This window comes from Bacillus rossius, chromosome 13, assembly GCF_032445375.1.
Source record: "Bacillus rossius redtenbacheri isolate Brsri chromosome 13, Brsri_v3, whole genome shotgun sequence".
NCBI classification, from domain to species: domain Eukaryota; kingdom Metazoa; phylum Arthropoda; class Insecta; order Phasmatodea; family Bacillidae; genus Bacillus; species Bacillus rossius.
Genome location: NC_086340.1, coordinates 34246469 through 34265030, shown reverse-complemented (window position 1 = coordinate 34265030; position 18562 = coordinate 34246469). Strand labels below are relative to the sequence as shown.

Here is an 18562-nt window from a genome sequence, read left to right as displayed (position 1 = left end):
AGGCGATGAACAGATCTTCATTTATGTACCCTGATTCAGACATAGTAACCTAGGTACATGGTGGAAAGCCTTGTTTGTATTCTTCACGCATCCTTTGTCCTTTAAAGATTACAAACGGAGGAATGAAAGCCCCGCTGGCACTACAGCATGCAACCACAGTAACATTCTCGCCTCTTTCCAAACTTGTTAGTGAAGTTACTTCTCTTTTGCCCTTTTCACTGATTATTTTAGCTGGTTTGTTGTTCATAGGGAAACCACTTTCATCAATATTATAAATTTATTGAGGCTGGGCCTGAAACCCATTACTGGTTTGAACTTCTTTCAACAATTCATAAAATTTGACAACTGCCTGCTTATTCATTCCCATTGCTCGTGCTTTTGATAGACCTTCAGGTTTTCTTAGGGCAATGCTATCTTTGTGGCGACTCATGAATCCCATAAACCAGTCTTTACCGGCCATTTTCACTTCGTCACTCCAAGGAACAGTAATATTATTAATTTTTGAAAATTGGAAAACTGCTTTGCGCACATAGATTGGGGTGAGGCCAAAACCACGATTATTCAAAGATTTCAATCTCTCTACAAGATCCCTTTCTTGTGCATCTGAAAGAATAGTTGGATGTCTAATAGCCTTGGGTCTGATGTGGGTAATTTCTTCGCCCCTGGCAGCTTTGTCCTTACCATGTGAAACTCGTCGCTGAAGTGTGGTGAATGGAACATTGAAATGATCAGATGCTGCACGTAAACTCAGATGTCCTTGTAGTGTGCTTGCTACGGCCTGATTCATATCTTCTTCTTTCCACTTCAAATACACATCCTTCGATTTATATTTTCTCACCATCTGAAAAAAATTGGAAAACACAATTTTTTCCAGCTTTTGGTAATATTATGTTACAGGTCAGCATACAGTCTTAGAAAAGCAAGTCTGGACACTATTGGCACTTATGGTTATTACCAGAAACTAAATCATTTAATAAGGAGGCAAATTTGACAGCGTTTGTAGGTAGGGTCAATGCGAGTATCCATACCAGTTCTAGTAAAGCCATGCTTGCAAGTTAAAACTGGAAGAACAAATTTGCATTTTTTAAAAGAGTTTTTAATTAATCACTTTATTCTTTGATAAATGCTCTGAATATTGTTTTTCAATTGCTATTAACGAGTCCAAAAGTATCGCACATTAAATTATAGCATGGTAAAAGCAAACACAACTAATTTAATGACTTGCACGTATAAACTAAACCCATTTAAAAATTAAAAACCTTTTTACCCCACATTCATTTTTTACAAATAGCTCTGAATTTTGTTGGAATTATTTTAACCTAAATGTGTGTATTGGGATATTACACACATCCAAAAATTTATTCACGTAATCCTAGGTCAAAACAGCATTATTAAAAACACACAAAACACTGATAGACACACTTCACTCAGCGCAGTTCACGATGTAGGTAATGTTTTCGAAGAAATGTATAAAATTTGTAGAGCCACAGTGGCTATCTGTAAACTGCTTAAACTCATTCTTCCACGAAAGATAACAAACTGCAGCGCAAACTCGATAAATATGTCGTGCCACGTCCGAACAACGCTGATCCAAATAGCCCCTCTAAAAATGATTCAAATAGCCCCATGTAATAACTCTTCGAAAAGGGCTAGTAGTTCCTCCAAAAATCAACAGATCGCGCAAGTTGTATCTTAAGCATGTGTGGAAAGAATGGCGCTGTAACCACTGAAAAGAGAAACTTTGAGGAAATACTTATTTTTACGTCAGACCTTATATTCTGCATAGAGAAAATTACATCAGTATAAAACAAGGGAAAGTACCACTTACCTGTACAGATTCAAATGCAGTTTAGAAGGCTTCTAAATAGCGCAATAAAAATAATTCCTCAGAACATATCTCAACATATTCCTTCTAAAACGCAAGCTCGAATGTGACGTTGCTGGTGCATCAGGATCTAGGCCCAGCAGGCCATAAGCTTATTTTGATCCGAATAGCCCCTTGATTCAAATAACCCCACCCTACCCTACCATCACGCTCAGGACAAGGAAAATTATTGACGTAATGCAGATCACTTTTCTTTAGTCTAGTGGATCCATCGGTGTCCTCTATGCCGTATGTAGTCTTGACTTTACATGTTCTACCATGTCTTTTTAAGCTGTCAATTCGTGTTAACAACCTGCTACAACGATTACAGCTTAACATGCTGCGTAGTGGGTTTCTAGCACAATCATTCTTCTCATGACAAAATCCTTGCCACAGTATCTACAGCGGCTTCCTTCCGATTCAGCTGCAGATAACAAACCATGATCCATGGTAGCTTCTGTGACTAATGTTAGATACAAACTGTCAGTTTTCTCCAATTGGAACCATTTCTTAAATATAATTTTTTAAATATTTCATCAGCGAGAGTTAAGTCATCTAATGCAAAGCAAATTGATGCAAGTAGTTCTGGCTGTCATCAACAGATGTCGCCACGTGTTGCTTGCAGGTAAATAATATCTATTTCATTAATGCGGGATGCGGAATGCTCACTATCGATCGCAAAGGAAGATTGGCTTCGCTAGACTCCAAGGAGAAGGAAGTTCATCCTTCCTGTTAGTGCTTCTTAGATTTCTCAGAGATTATTATTATTCGACTGAGTAATGATTTTTTTTTTAAATTTCCACCTGATAAAAATATTACAAGTGTTGATTAAATAGCAGAAGTTTACTAATTAAATGCAACCTTGAATAAAAATGTCATGCCTCATTAAGTAAAAAAAACCTTCATGCAGAGATCAATTTATCATCAGTAACCAGAAGCACTCGGAGAAAACCATCAGATGTCTAGTCGGGAATAATCAGAAGCACCCAGAGAAAACCATCAAAATATTGTCAAGAATAATCAGGAGCACACGGAAAAAACCACCATAATATTGACAAGAATAATCGGAAGCACACGGAGAAAACCGCCACAAGTTTTCTTTGATATCATAAAATACAAAAAAAATAATAAAAAATTAAAAATAAAAACGGAAAAAAATTCAAACATTCTGGCTTGTGCTAGAACTCTAACTTTGCACATCAAAGAGAAGTTCACAAGCCAAAAGAATGTTTAAATTTTTTTCCGTTTTTATTTTTAATTTTTTATTAATTTTTTTGTATTTTATGATATCAAAGAAAACTTGTGGCGGTTTTCTCCGTGTGCTTCAGATTATTCTTGTCAATATTATGGTGGTTTTTTCCGTGTGCTCCTGATTATTCTTGACAAAATTTTGATGGTTTTCTCTGGGTGCTTCTGATTATTCCCGACTAGACATCTGATTGTTTTTCTCCGAGTGCTTCTGGTTACTGATGATAAATTGTTCTCTGCATGAAGGTTTTTTTTTTACTTAATGAGGCATGACATTTTTATTCAAGGTTGCATTTAATTAGTGAACTTCTGCTATTTAATCAACACTTGTAATATTTTTATCAGGTGGAAATTTAAAAAAAAAAATTCATTACTCAGTCGAATATGAATAATCTCTGAGAAATCTAAGAAGCACTAACAGGAAGGATGAACTTCCTTCTCCTTGGAGTCTAGCGAAGCCAATCTTCCTTTGCGATCGAGAGTGAGCATTCCGCATCCCGCATTAATGAAATAGATATTATTTACCTGCAAGCAACACGTGGCGACATCTGTTGATGACAGCCAGAACTACTTGCATCAATTTTCTTTGCATTAGATGACTTAACTCTCGCTGATGAAATATTTAAAAAATTATATTTAAGAAATGGTTCCAATTGGAGAAAACTGACAGTTTGTATCTAACATTAGTCACAGAAGCTACCATGGATCATGGTTTGTTATCTGCAGCTGAATCGGAAGGAAGCCGCTGCAGATACTGTGGCAAGGATTTTGTCATGAGAAGAATGATTGTGCTAGAAACCCACTACGCAGCATGTTAAGCTGTAATCGTTGTAGCAGGTTGTTAACACGAATTGACAGCTTAAAAAGACATGGTAGAACATGTAAAGTCAAGACTACTTACGGCATAGAGAACACCAAAGGATCCACTAGACCAGGGGTCGGCAACCTGCGGCTCGCGAGCCACATGCGGCTCTTTGGATGTGAAGCTGCGGCTCTTTAGTTCCGTACCAGGAATACTGCATCACCAGGTCATTTATACAGAAAATACTTTTTTATTACAAATCAGTAGTAAGCCTGGTTTTTTTTCCACGCTTGTTATATTTTACTAAACAATATGTAATCAAGCAGTTAAATTATCATTTTAAAGCTCTCCACCCCCCAAGGTTTTCGTTTTACTAGTACTTACGGGCCCACCCAACAGATAGCGCCACTTGACGTGCAAACATGGTTTCAGTTTCCAACATATCAGTCGCACTTCCTTGTTCTGTGGTCCGTCGGACGCTCTCGAATGACGCCGTCGTCGGATGTTTCTATCTAGAATTTAATTCGTTTCGACGCAAGACAGTTTGGCGTCATCACCAGTGATTTGGCTGTGACGTATAGTTTGTTTTTTCAAGTAGAAGAGTTCCAAGCGAATTATCTTCTCAGAGGTATGTATGTACATATATAATAATAATAAAACCGAAGTAAAGCTAGGTAACATAATAAGTATTATATTTATACATATATTACATATTTTTTAAATAAGATACCTAATTCCATTTTTTAAGTCAATAAGAAGTGTCCAAAAAGAAACAAAGTACACTTTTTGATATTACCGCGAAAGTGTTTTTATTAAAATAGTAAATAATTGCAAAACTTGTCATCTGCTGTTTTGGATACCTAAATAATAATTTTAAAAATTCTTTATTACAGCTTCACCGCAAGCATGGCATCTACAAAAAAATAAAGAGAAGAACTGAAGAAGAGTATCAAGAATTCAATTGGGATTGGACGGAATCGTTCGCTTTCATATGCAACTCTCAGATGGCCTTCCGACCTGTCTCATTTGTCACGAAAAACTCGCACATAATAAGAAATCAAATTTAGAGAGACACTTCACTACAAAACATACTCAGTTTGCTAGTAAATATCCAGCTGGTGAAGAACGAAAAAAAACTGTCGATGATCTCCATAAAAAAAAACAGCAATCAAGTTCCATGTTAAGTAACTGGACGCAATCTACAAGTAATGTTAATCTGGCAAGCTTCGCGGTATCACTAGAAATCGCAAAAAAATGCAAACCATTCACAGATGGTGAGTGTATCAAAGATTGCTTCATTCGTGCATCTGAAGAACTGTTTCGTGATTTCAAAAACAAACCAGAAATCTTGAAAAAATTAAAGATTTGCCACTATCCGCTAAAACCGTACAAGACAGAATAGCAAAAATGTCTTCAAATGTAACATATTTGCAGGAGGAAGACCTTCAACTGGCTTCTGCCTTATCACTTGCTATAGATGAGTCTTGCGACATAAAAGACACGGCACAAATTGCCCTTTTTGTTAGGTATATGTCTTCCCAAGGTCCAAAAGAAGAACTTCTAGGATTGCTACCACTCTCGGGACAAACTAGAGGGGAAGATATAGCGAATGCCGTGATAAAATGCCTCGAAGATAATAAGATCGATTTAAATAAAATCGTTTCAATAGCAACAGATGGAGCCAGAAGGATGTCAGGGAAAAATAAAGGGACAACAACGATTCTTCAGAGCAAAATAAACCACGAAATTCTTACGTTTCACTGCATAATACACCAATAAGCACTTTGTGCCCAAACATTTCTGGACGAAATAATTGAGGTCATGAATTTGGTAATCAAGATTGTTAACAGTATCTTGTCAAAAGCACTCTACCATCGTCAGTTTAAAGAATTCTTAAACGAAATGGAGACTCAGTATTCCGACCTCCTTCTTCACAATAAATTGCGATGGCTTTCCAGAGGTAAGGTGCTGAAACGTTTTGCTTTGTGCTTGAATGAAATAAATACATTCCTCGATGAAAAAGGCATTAATCACCCTGAATTAGAGGACGGCAAATGGTTGCAAAAATTTTACTTTATGGTGGATATCACAGCGAAATTAAATGAGCTGAATCTAAAACTGCAAGAAAAGGGAAACCTAGCCTATGTTTTGGTAGAAGAATTGGTTAGTTTCGAAGAAAAATTAATTATTTTTGCAGAAGATATTCAGAGCGGTAAATTACTTCATTTTCAATTTCTAAATAAATATCACGAGAAAACCAGTGCAACTGTTGACACGAAATACTTCAGCACAGTTATAAAAAAAATTAAAGATGAATTTGCTGACAGATTTCAACCATTCAAAACCAACTAAACCACTCTAGCATTCATAGTAAATCCTCTCAACACAAATGGTAATGAAATCCACATTGATCCATTTGGAGTTGATACTGGATCTCTAGAAATGCAATTGATCGATTTAAAAAGTAAAGCTTTGTGGAGTGGAAAATTTACAGAGTTGAAAAGCAAGTTGGAAGAGTTGGAGGTCCAGAAATGTATGTACGTAACACAACAAAAGTGGACAGCTTTAAAAGAAATGCCGCGAGTTGAGGCACTTATTTATATTCGACGCATGGAATAGTCTTCCTGATTGCTACAGTGAGGTGAAGAAGTTGGCATTTGGAGTGCTGACTATCTTCGGATCGACATATTCGTGCGAGCAAACGTTCTCTTGCATGAATATAATTAAAAGTAAAGTAAGAAGCCAACTAACAAATGAAAGTTTAGAGTCGTGTTTGAAACTTAAAACAACAAGTTATGAGCCAAATTTATCCAAACTTTCTAAAACCATGCAAAGCCAACGCTCCCATTGAATGTGTTTGCGCAATAAATTGTTATTGAAGTACAAGTTAGTGCTGTAAGTAAGTGTTTAATTGTGTTAATTTTTTATTATATAATAAGTGATTATATAATAAGACCATAAATATTATCTAATTTGTTGTAAAAAAACACTACTTATATACGAATAAATTTTTCTTATGAATAAATAGATTCGTTTTTTATCAAAAAACTTTATTTATGCAAGTACTATTTATTGTTGGCATGAAAAAATTTTGTGGCTCTTTAAAAACTTTGAAATTTTGTAAATTGTAATTTTTGGCTCTTCCGACTCGAAAGGTTGCCGACCCCTGCACTAGACTAAAGAAGAGTGATCTGCATTACGTCAATAATTTTCCTTGTCCTGAGCGTGATGGTATTAGCTCACCCGATCGTGAGGAAGAACATAAATTGAAGGATGCTAATGGCTTCGGGAAGACTGAAACTAATGGAAGTATCAACACCGTGAAAAGTGAGAATACATTCAAGCCTATATTCAGTAGATCCTCCATTCTTTGTAAAAATGATGGACTCCTAAAAAGGAAGCATGAAGACGATGAAGACACTTCGACATCATCGATAGCGAATTCATACGGTAATCTGGGTGAAGAGGATGTCTTCTACAGTGATTGTTACAGTGACTCTGAGGCTGTTGACAAAGGCATAGACTGTGATGAAGCACCTAGAGCTGACAAGATCGAAGAATGTGGCGATGTCCTGAGACCGAAACGATGGAAACGTCGTGTTATAATAAATAAATCTGATAATGCTTATTATGATCACTGGGACGATTGTGATATTAAAAGTATTTATAATAAATAAGCAAGTAAGATGGTGGTAGAAGAGATTGATTACACATCATGGAAAGATCCAAACATATTGGTTGACCGGCTAAGACTTCTACATGGCTCGCTTTGTGCAGGAAACTATCCGTGCATCAAAGAAATATCCTTCATACTGAAAGAACTGAGGAAAGCTGGCTACATACAATAATGGCTTCTTTTACTTGTATTTGTGTAATGTTGAGAAGTAATAAAATATTGAAAGTAAAAATTTAATGTTTTTATTTCTTGTATTCTGATTTACAATTAAGCCTGTGTGTGTGTGTGTTTCCGCTACTGTATGTGTGATCATTACGTTTCCTGTGTGTACTGTGTGTACGTTCCGTTTCCTGTGTGTAGGTTCCGTTTCCTGTGTGTACTGTGTGTACGTTCCGTTTCCTGTGTGTGTACTGTGTGTACGTTCCGTTTTCTGTGTGTACTGTGTAATCATTACATTTATTGTGTGTAAATTGTATGTATTGCACGTACATTGCGTACATTTCGTGTTGGAGCCGAGTAGACTTGTATCCATGTAGCTTCATAGCCATGTAGTTTCGTAGCCATGCGGTCTTTTAGTCATGCAGTCTCGCAGCCATATATAACTCGGAACCAGCTAGATCCTTTTAGACTCGTAGCCTTGTAGCCACGAAGTCTCTTAGACTCGTAGCAATGTAGCCCAATATCATTGGAGCTGTTGAAAGAAAAGGCAGTTGGAGCTTTTGGGACCATTTAGAGCTGTTGGAGCCATTTGGAGCATTTGGAGCTGTTGGAGCTAAGAAGTAGTCGTTGCACGTCTATGCAGGGCTAAATGTTTATGAGATTGCTGGCTATCGCAAGTGATTCTGTAGTAGGATAGAAATTGTGTAATAAATTCTATGTTTGTAAAAGACTTTGTGGTGTTTTATTTCTCGAACCTTACACTTTTCTGGTACTTTTTTAAAATTAAAGTTGTTTTGTATCGACCAGGGATCGAACCAAGGTCCTTAGTCGATCTAATCAATCGGTATATAGATTACAAATGTATTTAATGAATTTTAAACTTTTTCCCGAATCCCTAGCATTACAATTACGAATTTCCCATATGGTGGTCTTGATGTCTGGTAGGGTGATGGTAGTAGAGGATTTAAAGTCTCTTTAAGAATGTTGAACATGGTTTATTGAAATTATTATTTTATTTCATAAAATTAAACATTATTGCATCGATCGAGGATCTAACCAGGGACTGGAGCGGATCGAATCGATATGTAATTAATATCTGATTTATTTCAAGAATTTTGGAACTTTTCCCGAATTCCTTGCTAAATAATTACGGATTTCCAAGATGGCGGCCGAATTTCAAGATGGCGGGGGGCTCCTCGGTAATAAATTATTACTGCACTGTAGCGGGTTAGAATAAAATTATCCAGATGGAAATGTACTCTATAATACGAGTGTACTCCAGCAGGTGGTAGCTCTTGGTAGCATGTACTGAACATAAATTGTCGGATCCATGATGGTCGACAAGGACAAAGTCAAATTTCAAGGACAAAGTTAAAGTTCAAGGTCAAGGTCAAAGTTCAAGGTCAAGGTCAAATTTCAAGGTCAAGGTCAAATTTCAAGGTCAAGGTCAAAGTTCAAGGTCAAGGTCAAAGTTCAAGGTCAAATTTCAAGGTTAAGATAAAAATTTCTGGGTCAAGGTTAAAGATCAAGGGAAAGGTCAAGTTCAAGGTCAAGGGAAAATTTCAATGTCAAGTTCAAGATCAAATTTCAAGGTCAAGGTCAAAGTTCAAGGTCAAATTTCAAGGTCAAGATCAAAGTTTAAGGTCAAATTTCAAGGTCAAGATCAAAGTTTAAGGTCAAGGTAAAGTTTCAAGGTCAAGGTCCAAGTTCAAGGTCAAAGTCAAAGGTCAAGGTCAAGGTCAAATTTCAAGGTCAAGGTCAAAGTTCAAGGTCAAGGTCAAATTTAAAGGTCAAGGTCAAAGGTGTGGTGTCCAGATAATTATACTAACATGGTATCAGCACACTCTAGCAGACGAAAACAAGATGATGGTATCCAGTGTATGAAAACAAGATGTTGGACATGACATCATATCAACTGTCGATATATGAACCTTGGTATTGGTGACGGTAGATCGATCTGTAGGTGGCTTCTGTAGAGGAAGGATCTGATGTGTTTTTTTTTTGCCCTCACCGGTTTCGATCCAAGGACGGGAATCGATATAATCAATCATTATATTTATTTTTAATTTATTTAATGATTTTTAAATTTTTTCCCGAATCTCTAGCATTAAAATTACGGATTTTCAAGATGGCGGACCTGACATCATACTAGGTGACGATATATATGCTTTGAAAAAAATTGGTAGGAGTCAGTCTGCCTGCATCCACCATTGAGGAAGGAGCCTGTCGTCATTTTTAGTTTTTTTGCACTCACTGGGTTCGAACCGAGGACGGTGATCGATATAATCATTCATAATTCGAAAAAGTAATTTTTTGATGAATTTTGGAATTTGTTTCATTAAAATCGGATAATAATTAAAGATTTTCAAGATGGCGTCCAAATTTCAAGATGGCGACCATAACGAAAATTGCAACATTAATAGGATCCAATATGGCAAACAACACAATGCCGGAATTTTCTAGAACACAATGACGTCATCCAAAATGGCGGATCCAATATGGCCGCCGTGATCTACTTTTCCCGTTATGGTTTGTCCCGTTACGTTATGTCCCGTTACGCTGTGTCCCGTTACTCTGTGTCCCGTTATGCTCATCTAAGATGGCCGCCGTGACGTCAGAGATGGACGTGACGTCAGAGATGTGGCTCGGCTCTCGGCTCCGCCCCCTGGACCCTGTCCCCGGAAATACATTCATATACTACTGGAGCCAATTCTTATTTTTAACTGTAATTTATGTAGACATTCTATTTGTAACGGAAATACTTGTTTCTGTTAAGTTGTTTTATCTCTTTCAAAATAAATGTAAGTAATTTTTGAATTGGTATTAAGTTATTTTTAAATAAGTTCAGCCCTGAGTTTTAGTATTGAAACTTTCGTCAGTACCGTCTTGTAAAGGACGACGAAAACGACGATCTGAATAGGTACATTAAAAATCTCGGTGGAAGCAGTACCTACTGTTACATTTTTGAGAATGTAATTTAATTTACGTTTTCCCCTTTGTTGTGTAAAGATGTGAATAGTTATGCTGAGTTACCCTAGGACAGGACGTCTTAGAATTTTAGTGTTAATAAAACACTTATACTTTTAAGTATTGGTATTTATTTAAATTTTATATTTTCGAAATTATTTGTTTAAAACCCGCGAGTAACAATATTTTCATTTACGATGTATTAGATTCAAGAACTTTATTAAAATATAGGATGTTTAATTTTATATGTACAACTGCCAAACGTAGCTAAGAAATGATGTTTAAAATATATGTAGTAGAACGAAAAGTGAAAAAGGTAATAATGAATTTTTAGGTTATGACGGGCACTTTCATTTTTTAAATAATACCAGCCAAAAGTTAACAAGCGTATCGTGAATCGGCAGAAACGGCGATAGCTAAATTCGGAATAATCGGCTTCTGCCGATTCGTTTCGGCACAGCGCTAACTAAAATGGTATATCAAATATAACCTACAAAATTTTTCTTAAGGGTGGCGTCACACGTTTCTTTAAATAGAAGTTATATATATATATATATATATATATATATATATATATAGAAGTAAGAAGTAAGTACACAAATTTGTTTACTCGCATACATGCATACTTCACTTTCAGTTCTAACAGCTCTTGTGATGTCCCTTCCGAGGAAAGAACGTGTAAGTACATACTTCAGGCGAATTCGTACACGGCCTTAATACTACCTACATCTGCCATCAACTTAATTAGTGTGACTTTAGCGGGCAGACTTGTTACACAAAAATCACGAATTTTCCCTTTATTGGAGTTCTGGTGTATTTTCATAAACTCACCTGCGGAAAGAGCCGCAAAGACGCAAAACAATAGGTTCTTTAACATCATGACCCTCGTCGAATGCTTTGTCCTGGTGATTCCTCTTCTTAAAATCGTGTCCGCCCGCAGTTTTAAATAGTTAGTCACGAAGCACCTGGGTGCGTCGTATCAGACAAAGAATAAACATTGCCAGCGCGTGATTTATCGAGCAACCTACACATGTTTCGTTAAAAGTTATCTTCTACGACTACAAGGCTATCTTTCGATAAAGATCATCCGAGTTCAAAATGACATGTGCTATACAGTATTTGTCTTGCTTTTCTTCAACAGGTTCACTTTGTCAGTTCGAAATAAATGGGAGCGAATCTTTTAGTAGATACTAACCAGTGATTTTTTCTGGGGGGGGGGGGGGGGGGGGTGTTTGAAGTTGGTTTTTTTTATGAAGGAACACCGGTTTCAAAAATAAAGAGGGGGAAAATTTGGATTTCTAGGTGAAAATTGGTGCTATTTAAGAAGTTTTTGTATCTAATTATTGAATATACTGCTGGCAGAAAAAATAATAATTTTTAGTACGGTACTAAATTTTGTTTTAGACAAGAATCAAACCAACTGAGGGTCTCGTCCGCTCAAAATCAATATTATTTTAATACCATGAGAATCATAGCATGCATTAAAGTCGACATTCTGTGCAACTTAAATCACTGACAATGATGGTTTGCTTTTTACTGCATTCACACACAAATTAAGTTCACTCTACGAGTAAAAACAAAGGGTATAAAATTCACACATATAATTAAAACTGCAGAAATACAGTCCAAAATTATGCAAAAATTGAGATAAATGTAGCGCACAAACAATTCTTACTTTTTATATAGTAACACAAACTAATTTGTAAAAAAAATTAAAGTTATTCACGGTAGCAGACTACAAATGTAATACTAACACCATAATGTATACACTGACTTTAAAACATCTCACAAAGTTTGGTAGATTGAGCGCTGTCCATAGACCATCGTCCGTACCAATTTTTGTGGGACTGGGAATGTTTTTACTTTTTCCATTCTAGATTTTTTCTTCACATTTTCGGAGGGGGTTCAAACCCCCAACCCCCTCCCCTGGGTGCGCCACTGCAGTGATGTGTAAACATCTAACCTCGGTAACGAGTAAACTCATGTGTTCTCATGTAATTTATACTGCAAATAAATTTAAGTATAATACAAAACTCGAATACGAGATGAAACGTAGAATTCTTTAGAATAATGCTGAGCGTGATAAATAAACTGATAAATAAAAAAGTCGAACTTATGTACCAAACGTTTTGGATGTTATACTGCTATGGCATTACTAAAATATTAACATGATATATTTTAAAACACCTATTTAAACATATAAAACTAAGTAAAAAGTTGTTTTGTTTTTGCTTAAACGACTGAAATTAGTACGTAAATACTTCCTACAATCAAATACTTAACCTTATTGAGCTGATTGAACATTATTTTACAATAACGTTATTTAAAAAAGTAAAATGTTCCACTGACGAGATTTGAACCACGCCATTTGAGATTCATAAACGCGCTCTCTCCTGCCTGAGTGACCTAGTCCATTGACATTTTGCAAGGATGACATAAATTATAATCATTGTAATGCCAAATTTATTAGGTATTTTAACACTTGGGATTACTTTTTGCTATTTTAGTGTACCAAATATTATCCAGGGTAGTTTCAAAATCATAAAGATTCATTTGGCACACAATACTTTGGTATATACCCTAATATTTACGAAAGTGACTATATACGGATATATGTTGTAACACGTGGGTCCGCCATCCTTGTTTTACATTTCCGTTAATCGACTTCAGTTCCATTTTCACTAAATTACGCCTACCAAATGCCATATACCGAGAGCTGATATGTTTAAATTAAAGTTATGCATCATTGTGGCATTCAATAGTGAGAAAAAAATCAACAGAGAAAGAACAACAGAGGAATTTTGTAGTTCAAAGGTTGGCAAGGCAGTCAGTAGTGTAGGAAAATATGTCCGAGGAAAGGCTTCAAGCTGTGGAGCGTGGAGCTGGTCAATGGATCAACCACCCTGATGTCAATGACCTTAACCGCGACATTTGACATTGACCTTGACCCCGGCAGCCTTCTTGATTCCACCATATTAGACCCGCTATCTTTAATTACAGCGCCTTGCTCACTAATGCTGCACTTTTAGTTAGGTGTGTATGACATCAAGGTTTCATTTTCGTTACAGCCACTATCTTGGATTATAGAACGTTGCAATTTTCGTTATGGAGTGCCACCAATTAGCATTATTCGGCACAATTGTGAAATTGGATTTTTAAATTATTATTTTAGTTGTACTTTTTTTTAGCTAAAACTTAAATCCTTTCCACTCACTGCACATTCCCACTTAATCTTTGTCAGGCTAGTTGCCCAATTCGTACCCAGCGACGTATCTAATTTTTGCCAACCATCTCATGAGCCAGCATTCAGGCTCGTCTTATCCTCGCTTTGGCGCACGCCCATCGCCTGTAATTCTCCCTGCAACTGTGACAAGAACTGCTATGCACTGCAAGCTATCAAAGCAGCCCATTTCTAAGACCCCGCCATACGCGAGCAATTTCAGTCATGTCCTGGACTCAGTTTCCCCAAGTCCCAGCATGTCCCCAGGCTCAGTAGAGCACATTTTCTACTACCCTTGCAAATTTCCACCTCCGCCCCCCTCTCCAGTCATTCAAGGGAACACTGACCAGAGCTTTAACCGGTCCTTAACCCCAGGCAGGGACGACCTGTCTCAAGGTCTGGATACGAGCATTCAAATGTAACGCCTCTGACCTCTAGTGGCGGATTTGTGAGTTATTTCCCCTGGGTGTTTGAGTGCCCGCTAAACGCCACTGCCCCCTAGCGACTCCTGACGTCAACATTCTCCTGTATTTCTTTCCCAAGCCACCAGCACCAGAGCACTCCACAAGTCTCCTCCATAAGCCCCATGCTTACGAAGTATTCTCATACAAGTTGTACAAGTCTATTTCTCCTTGGTTCGGCCACTCCCCAGTAGATCGCGCTGCGATCGGGCATCAGAAGAAATGTCGAGATATTGAAGTCAGTGTTTCTCGATCTCTCAATCGAAAATCTTCGAAACCTTCTGGACCTGAAGCCGAAGTCAACCCCCCCCCCCTTTTTTTTTGAATAAAGTGCCTGTTTAAATTAAGCATCACACCGTCCCCCCAGGGACTTCTTGGCGCGACGTCAGACTGACTGCAATATTCAACTACAACATGCCTTCTAGGATGTAGTCGTCTCGTCAAGGGATGTTTTCCCTTAGTTTTTAGATAGTAATTATTCAGTCTGTGTTTCAATGTAGAAATTTTTATATTTTACTAAAATTTAAATAATTCAAAATTATTAGTGCTTCCACATCCACCGCGCTTTTTTCGGTCAGGATCTCGCGTGCATCCCAGCAGGGCCCCTCATTAGCGCAAGGACAACACCCTGTTTTGGTGAGTTTTTGGCACCCTCTTTCTCTTCCCCGACAACCCCCGTTTTTGTGGGCATTTTTACCAGTTTGACAACGGGTTGTGACTTGTTGTGGCTTGTTCACAGACAGGGTTCAAGAATTGTAATCCCAGAGTCCCAGAGCCGGCGCCGAAATTGCGGCCAAATGCTCTTCCTTGTCTTCAGTAACCGGAAAATACTGAGGCGCCACCTGGCAGCCCACCTACAGTAGAATGTATCACTCACGACCAGCAAGTTTCAATTAAACGACCCCCGAATTCTCCGCGACTTCCACAGCGTGCCAGTGCTACGCAATTTCTAAGTGCCAGCTAATTACATTATTGATGTGATAACAACCGTGGGATTCTTACCTGACTTTAATTATACTATGTACAAATAATTATCACTCTGGGATTGTTTATTGTTTATTTTTATTTTTAGCTATTGTGTAAGGCACATCTTAATGATTTAGCACGGGCCGGCCCTATTATAATATTTTTACTTATAAAGGTATTAACCTATATAATAAATTGTAACTTCTAATGTATTATTATTAATTAATTAACATCGTTATCACACCAAATCATAATCATTAAGATGATGGTTTGTTTACTATTGTTCTGTTAAATATATTAGAAAAATAAATAGAGGCACCATTAAAGACAAACCTGCATTTGTTGTTATTTTCGCTTTTGAAACAAAAGATCCATAGTCTCCCAAAATGTTTCCAGGAAGACCATTGAAAAGAGAGTGTGTTTGTGTCAATTGTTAGCAGAGCTGGTTGTTTCAATTACATTTAGTGTGGTTTCACCTATAAGTAATACACGTAATATGACAAAAAATTAATTTATTTTTATATATATATATATATATAGGTACGAGTATTAGTAGTATAGAATAGTATTTCCTGGAACACGGGTTCTGGGTGTAGAGCCTGGAGCCGACCGCCATCTTGGATTGTGAAGTCACAGCGGCCATCTTGGATGACCTTGCCATTTACCTTTGATCTTGACCTTTGACCTTCAAAATTTGTCAAAATTTGCTATAATTTGCCCAAAATTCGTTCAAACTTGCCAAAATTTCATGTTTTTTAAAAAAACTTTGTCAAAATCTCAAAAAAAATTGTTATTTCGAAAATTAGGATTTCTAAAACCTGAAAATACTTTTTTCCTTAGAAAGAACACAAATTCCTTAAAGTGGCTTAAGCATCCAAGTCTATAGCTTCCGATAAGCCGTTTCTAGGAATTAGGATGCCATGACCTCCATCTTAGATTATGATGTCACCGTTGCAATTTCCGTTACGGCCGCCATCTTTAAAAAACGTAATTTTTATGTTATAAAATCGGGAAAAATTTATAAAACCTAAATAAATTTAATTGGTCGAATTTAATAAAAATATTAATAAAAAAGGTTAATTGAAATTTTTTTATAAAATAATGTATATTTACGTCATGGAGCTCGGAAACCTTGGTTCAAGCCTGGCGAAGGCAAAAATAAATTGCGATCGAAACTTCATCCACGGAAGCAGACGGCAGACTGACCTCGCACCAGTTATGCTAAGGAATATATCTGATCGTTATCAAGTATGACATCATGTCCGCCATCTTGAAAATCCGTAATTTTTATGCTAGAAATCAGGAAAATATTTTAACAATAATAATAAAATTACATCTATACAATTTTAATAAAATAGTATTTAAAAAACGCACTTACGCCTTAAAGACCTCGGTTCGAACCAGGTAAGAGCAAAAATATAAAAAAATCGTCGAGAGGTCCTTCCTCCATGGTATCTGCCGGCACACTAGCCTCCCAGAACTAATGCCAAGGTATTATCATCAGCTAGTATGATGTAATGTCCACCATCTGGTTTTCCTCTGCTGGAGGCCACCATCATATTTTCGTCTGCTAGAATGTGATACCGCCTTCTAGAGTGCAGTAATTAATAATTATTACTGTGGCACCCACCATCTTGACATATGGACACCATATTGGAAATTCGTAATTATTTATCTAGAAATTAGGTAAAAATTCTAAAATTCACCAAAAAAATCTGCAATTAATATTCTGATTGAATCGATGCTTTCATGTTCTCGGTTTGATTCTCGACCAGTGACAAGTTTATAACTAAACATTAAATAAATTTTACATACTGTTTTGCATTACCTTTTGCGGAGTTTATTAATCATTCATTCTACAAAAAACAACTCAAGAATATATACCTGTCCGACGAATTAAATATGTTGTCGCATTACCTAACATGTAAGTCTAGTTTTTATATACTTAAAATAACCTCTAAACCGTTCATGTACAAAGCCATACCCATAGACCACGCATCTTCGGACCACGATACCAGGTCATGAACAATGTCAGACGTATAGGCTAGATATTTCCGAACCTCGTGACCTTTTTTGTCGTTAGGTAATTACAGTCAATTAGACCATCGTAACACGTTTCATGCATACTTAAGGAGGAAGAGATGTTGAAAAATATTTTACCAAGACCTAGAAGTTTTGAACTAGTACATATTCAGTCACTACAGAATTTTCTACGCACAATCAAAGATAAGGAAGCACATTGGAAGTCCGTTCGACAAACAGGAAGCACAATCATAAAAAAGGAAGGAAGTAAAATCAGAAGCAAAATTAATAAAAAGGTAGCACAATCGGAAGCAAATTCAACAAAGAGGAAGCATAAGCATAGAAAAGGAAGTACATTTAGAAGCATAAACATAAAAAGGAAGCACAATCAGAAGCACAATAATCAAAAAGGAAGCACAATCGGAAGTACAATCAACAAAAGGAAGCACAATCGGAAGCACAATCATCAAAAATGAAGCACAATCGGATGCACAATAAACAAAAGGAAGCACAATCGGAAGCACAACAACAAAAAGGAAGCACAATCAACAAAAAGGAATCACAATGGGAAGCTCAATCAACGAAAAAGTACATTTGGAAGCGAAATGAAAAAAAGGCAGCTGTGTTACGAAAACTAAGTCTTAGTTATAAATCAGAATACACGAAATGAAAAATTAATTTTTTTATTTAAATTAATTATTTTATTTCTCAACATTATACACATCAAGTTAAACATGTCATTATTGTATGTAGTCAGCCTCCTTCAGTTCTTTGAGTATGAAGGATATTTCTTTGCTTTGTGAATAGATTCCTGCACAACGCGAAGCATGTAGTAGTCTAAGCCTGTCAACCAATATGTTAGGATCTTCCCATGAGGTGTAATCAATCCATTCTGCTACGTTCATCTTCCTTGCATGTTTGTTATAAATATGTTTATCTCTGGTGTCTTCCATTTTATCACCAACCTCAAGGTCACTTTCGTCATCGAACCACTGTTCATCACTAGCTTGATCAGGATAATTAATTTTATTACGATGTTTCCATCGTTTCGGTCTCATGACACCATCAAACTCTTCGATATTGTCAGATTTAGGTGTCGCCATCACCTTAGAAATCATCGCCTTCACCCAGATTACTATAAGAATTCGATATCGTTGATGTCGAAGCTTCTTCATCA

General features: G+C 36.7%; 1 protein-coding gene across 1 annotated transcript in view; it reads right to left on the bottom strand.

Annotated features, from left to right (window-relative positions):
• LOC134538041 (pancreatic lipase-related protein 2-like) overlaps positions 1–11699 on the bottom strand; it is a 58223-nt gene extending 46524 nt beyond the window's left edge. The window contains exon 1 of the mRNA XM_063379014.1: positions 11548–11699. Within this exon, the coding sequence (XP_063235084.1) occupies positions 11548–11596 (49 nt within the window). The 5' untranslated portion in view covers positions 11597–11699. The remainder of the gene's footprint in view (positions 1–11547) is intronic.
• Positions 11700–18562: the final 6863 nt, after the last annotated feature.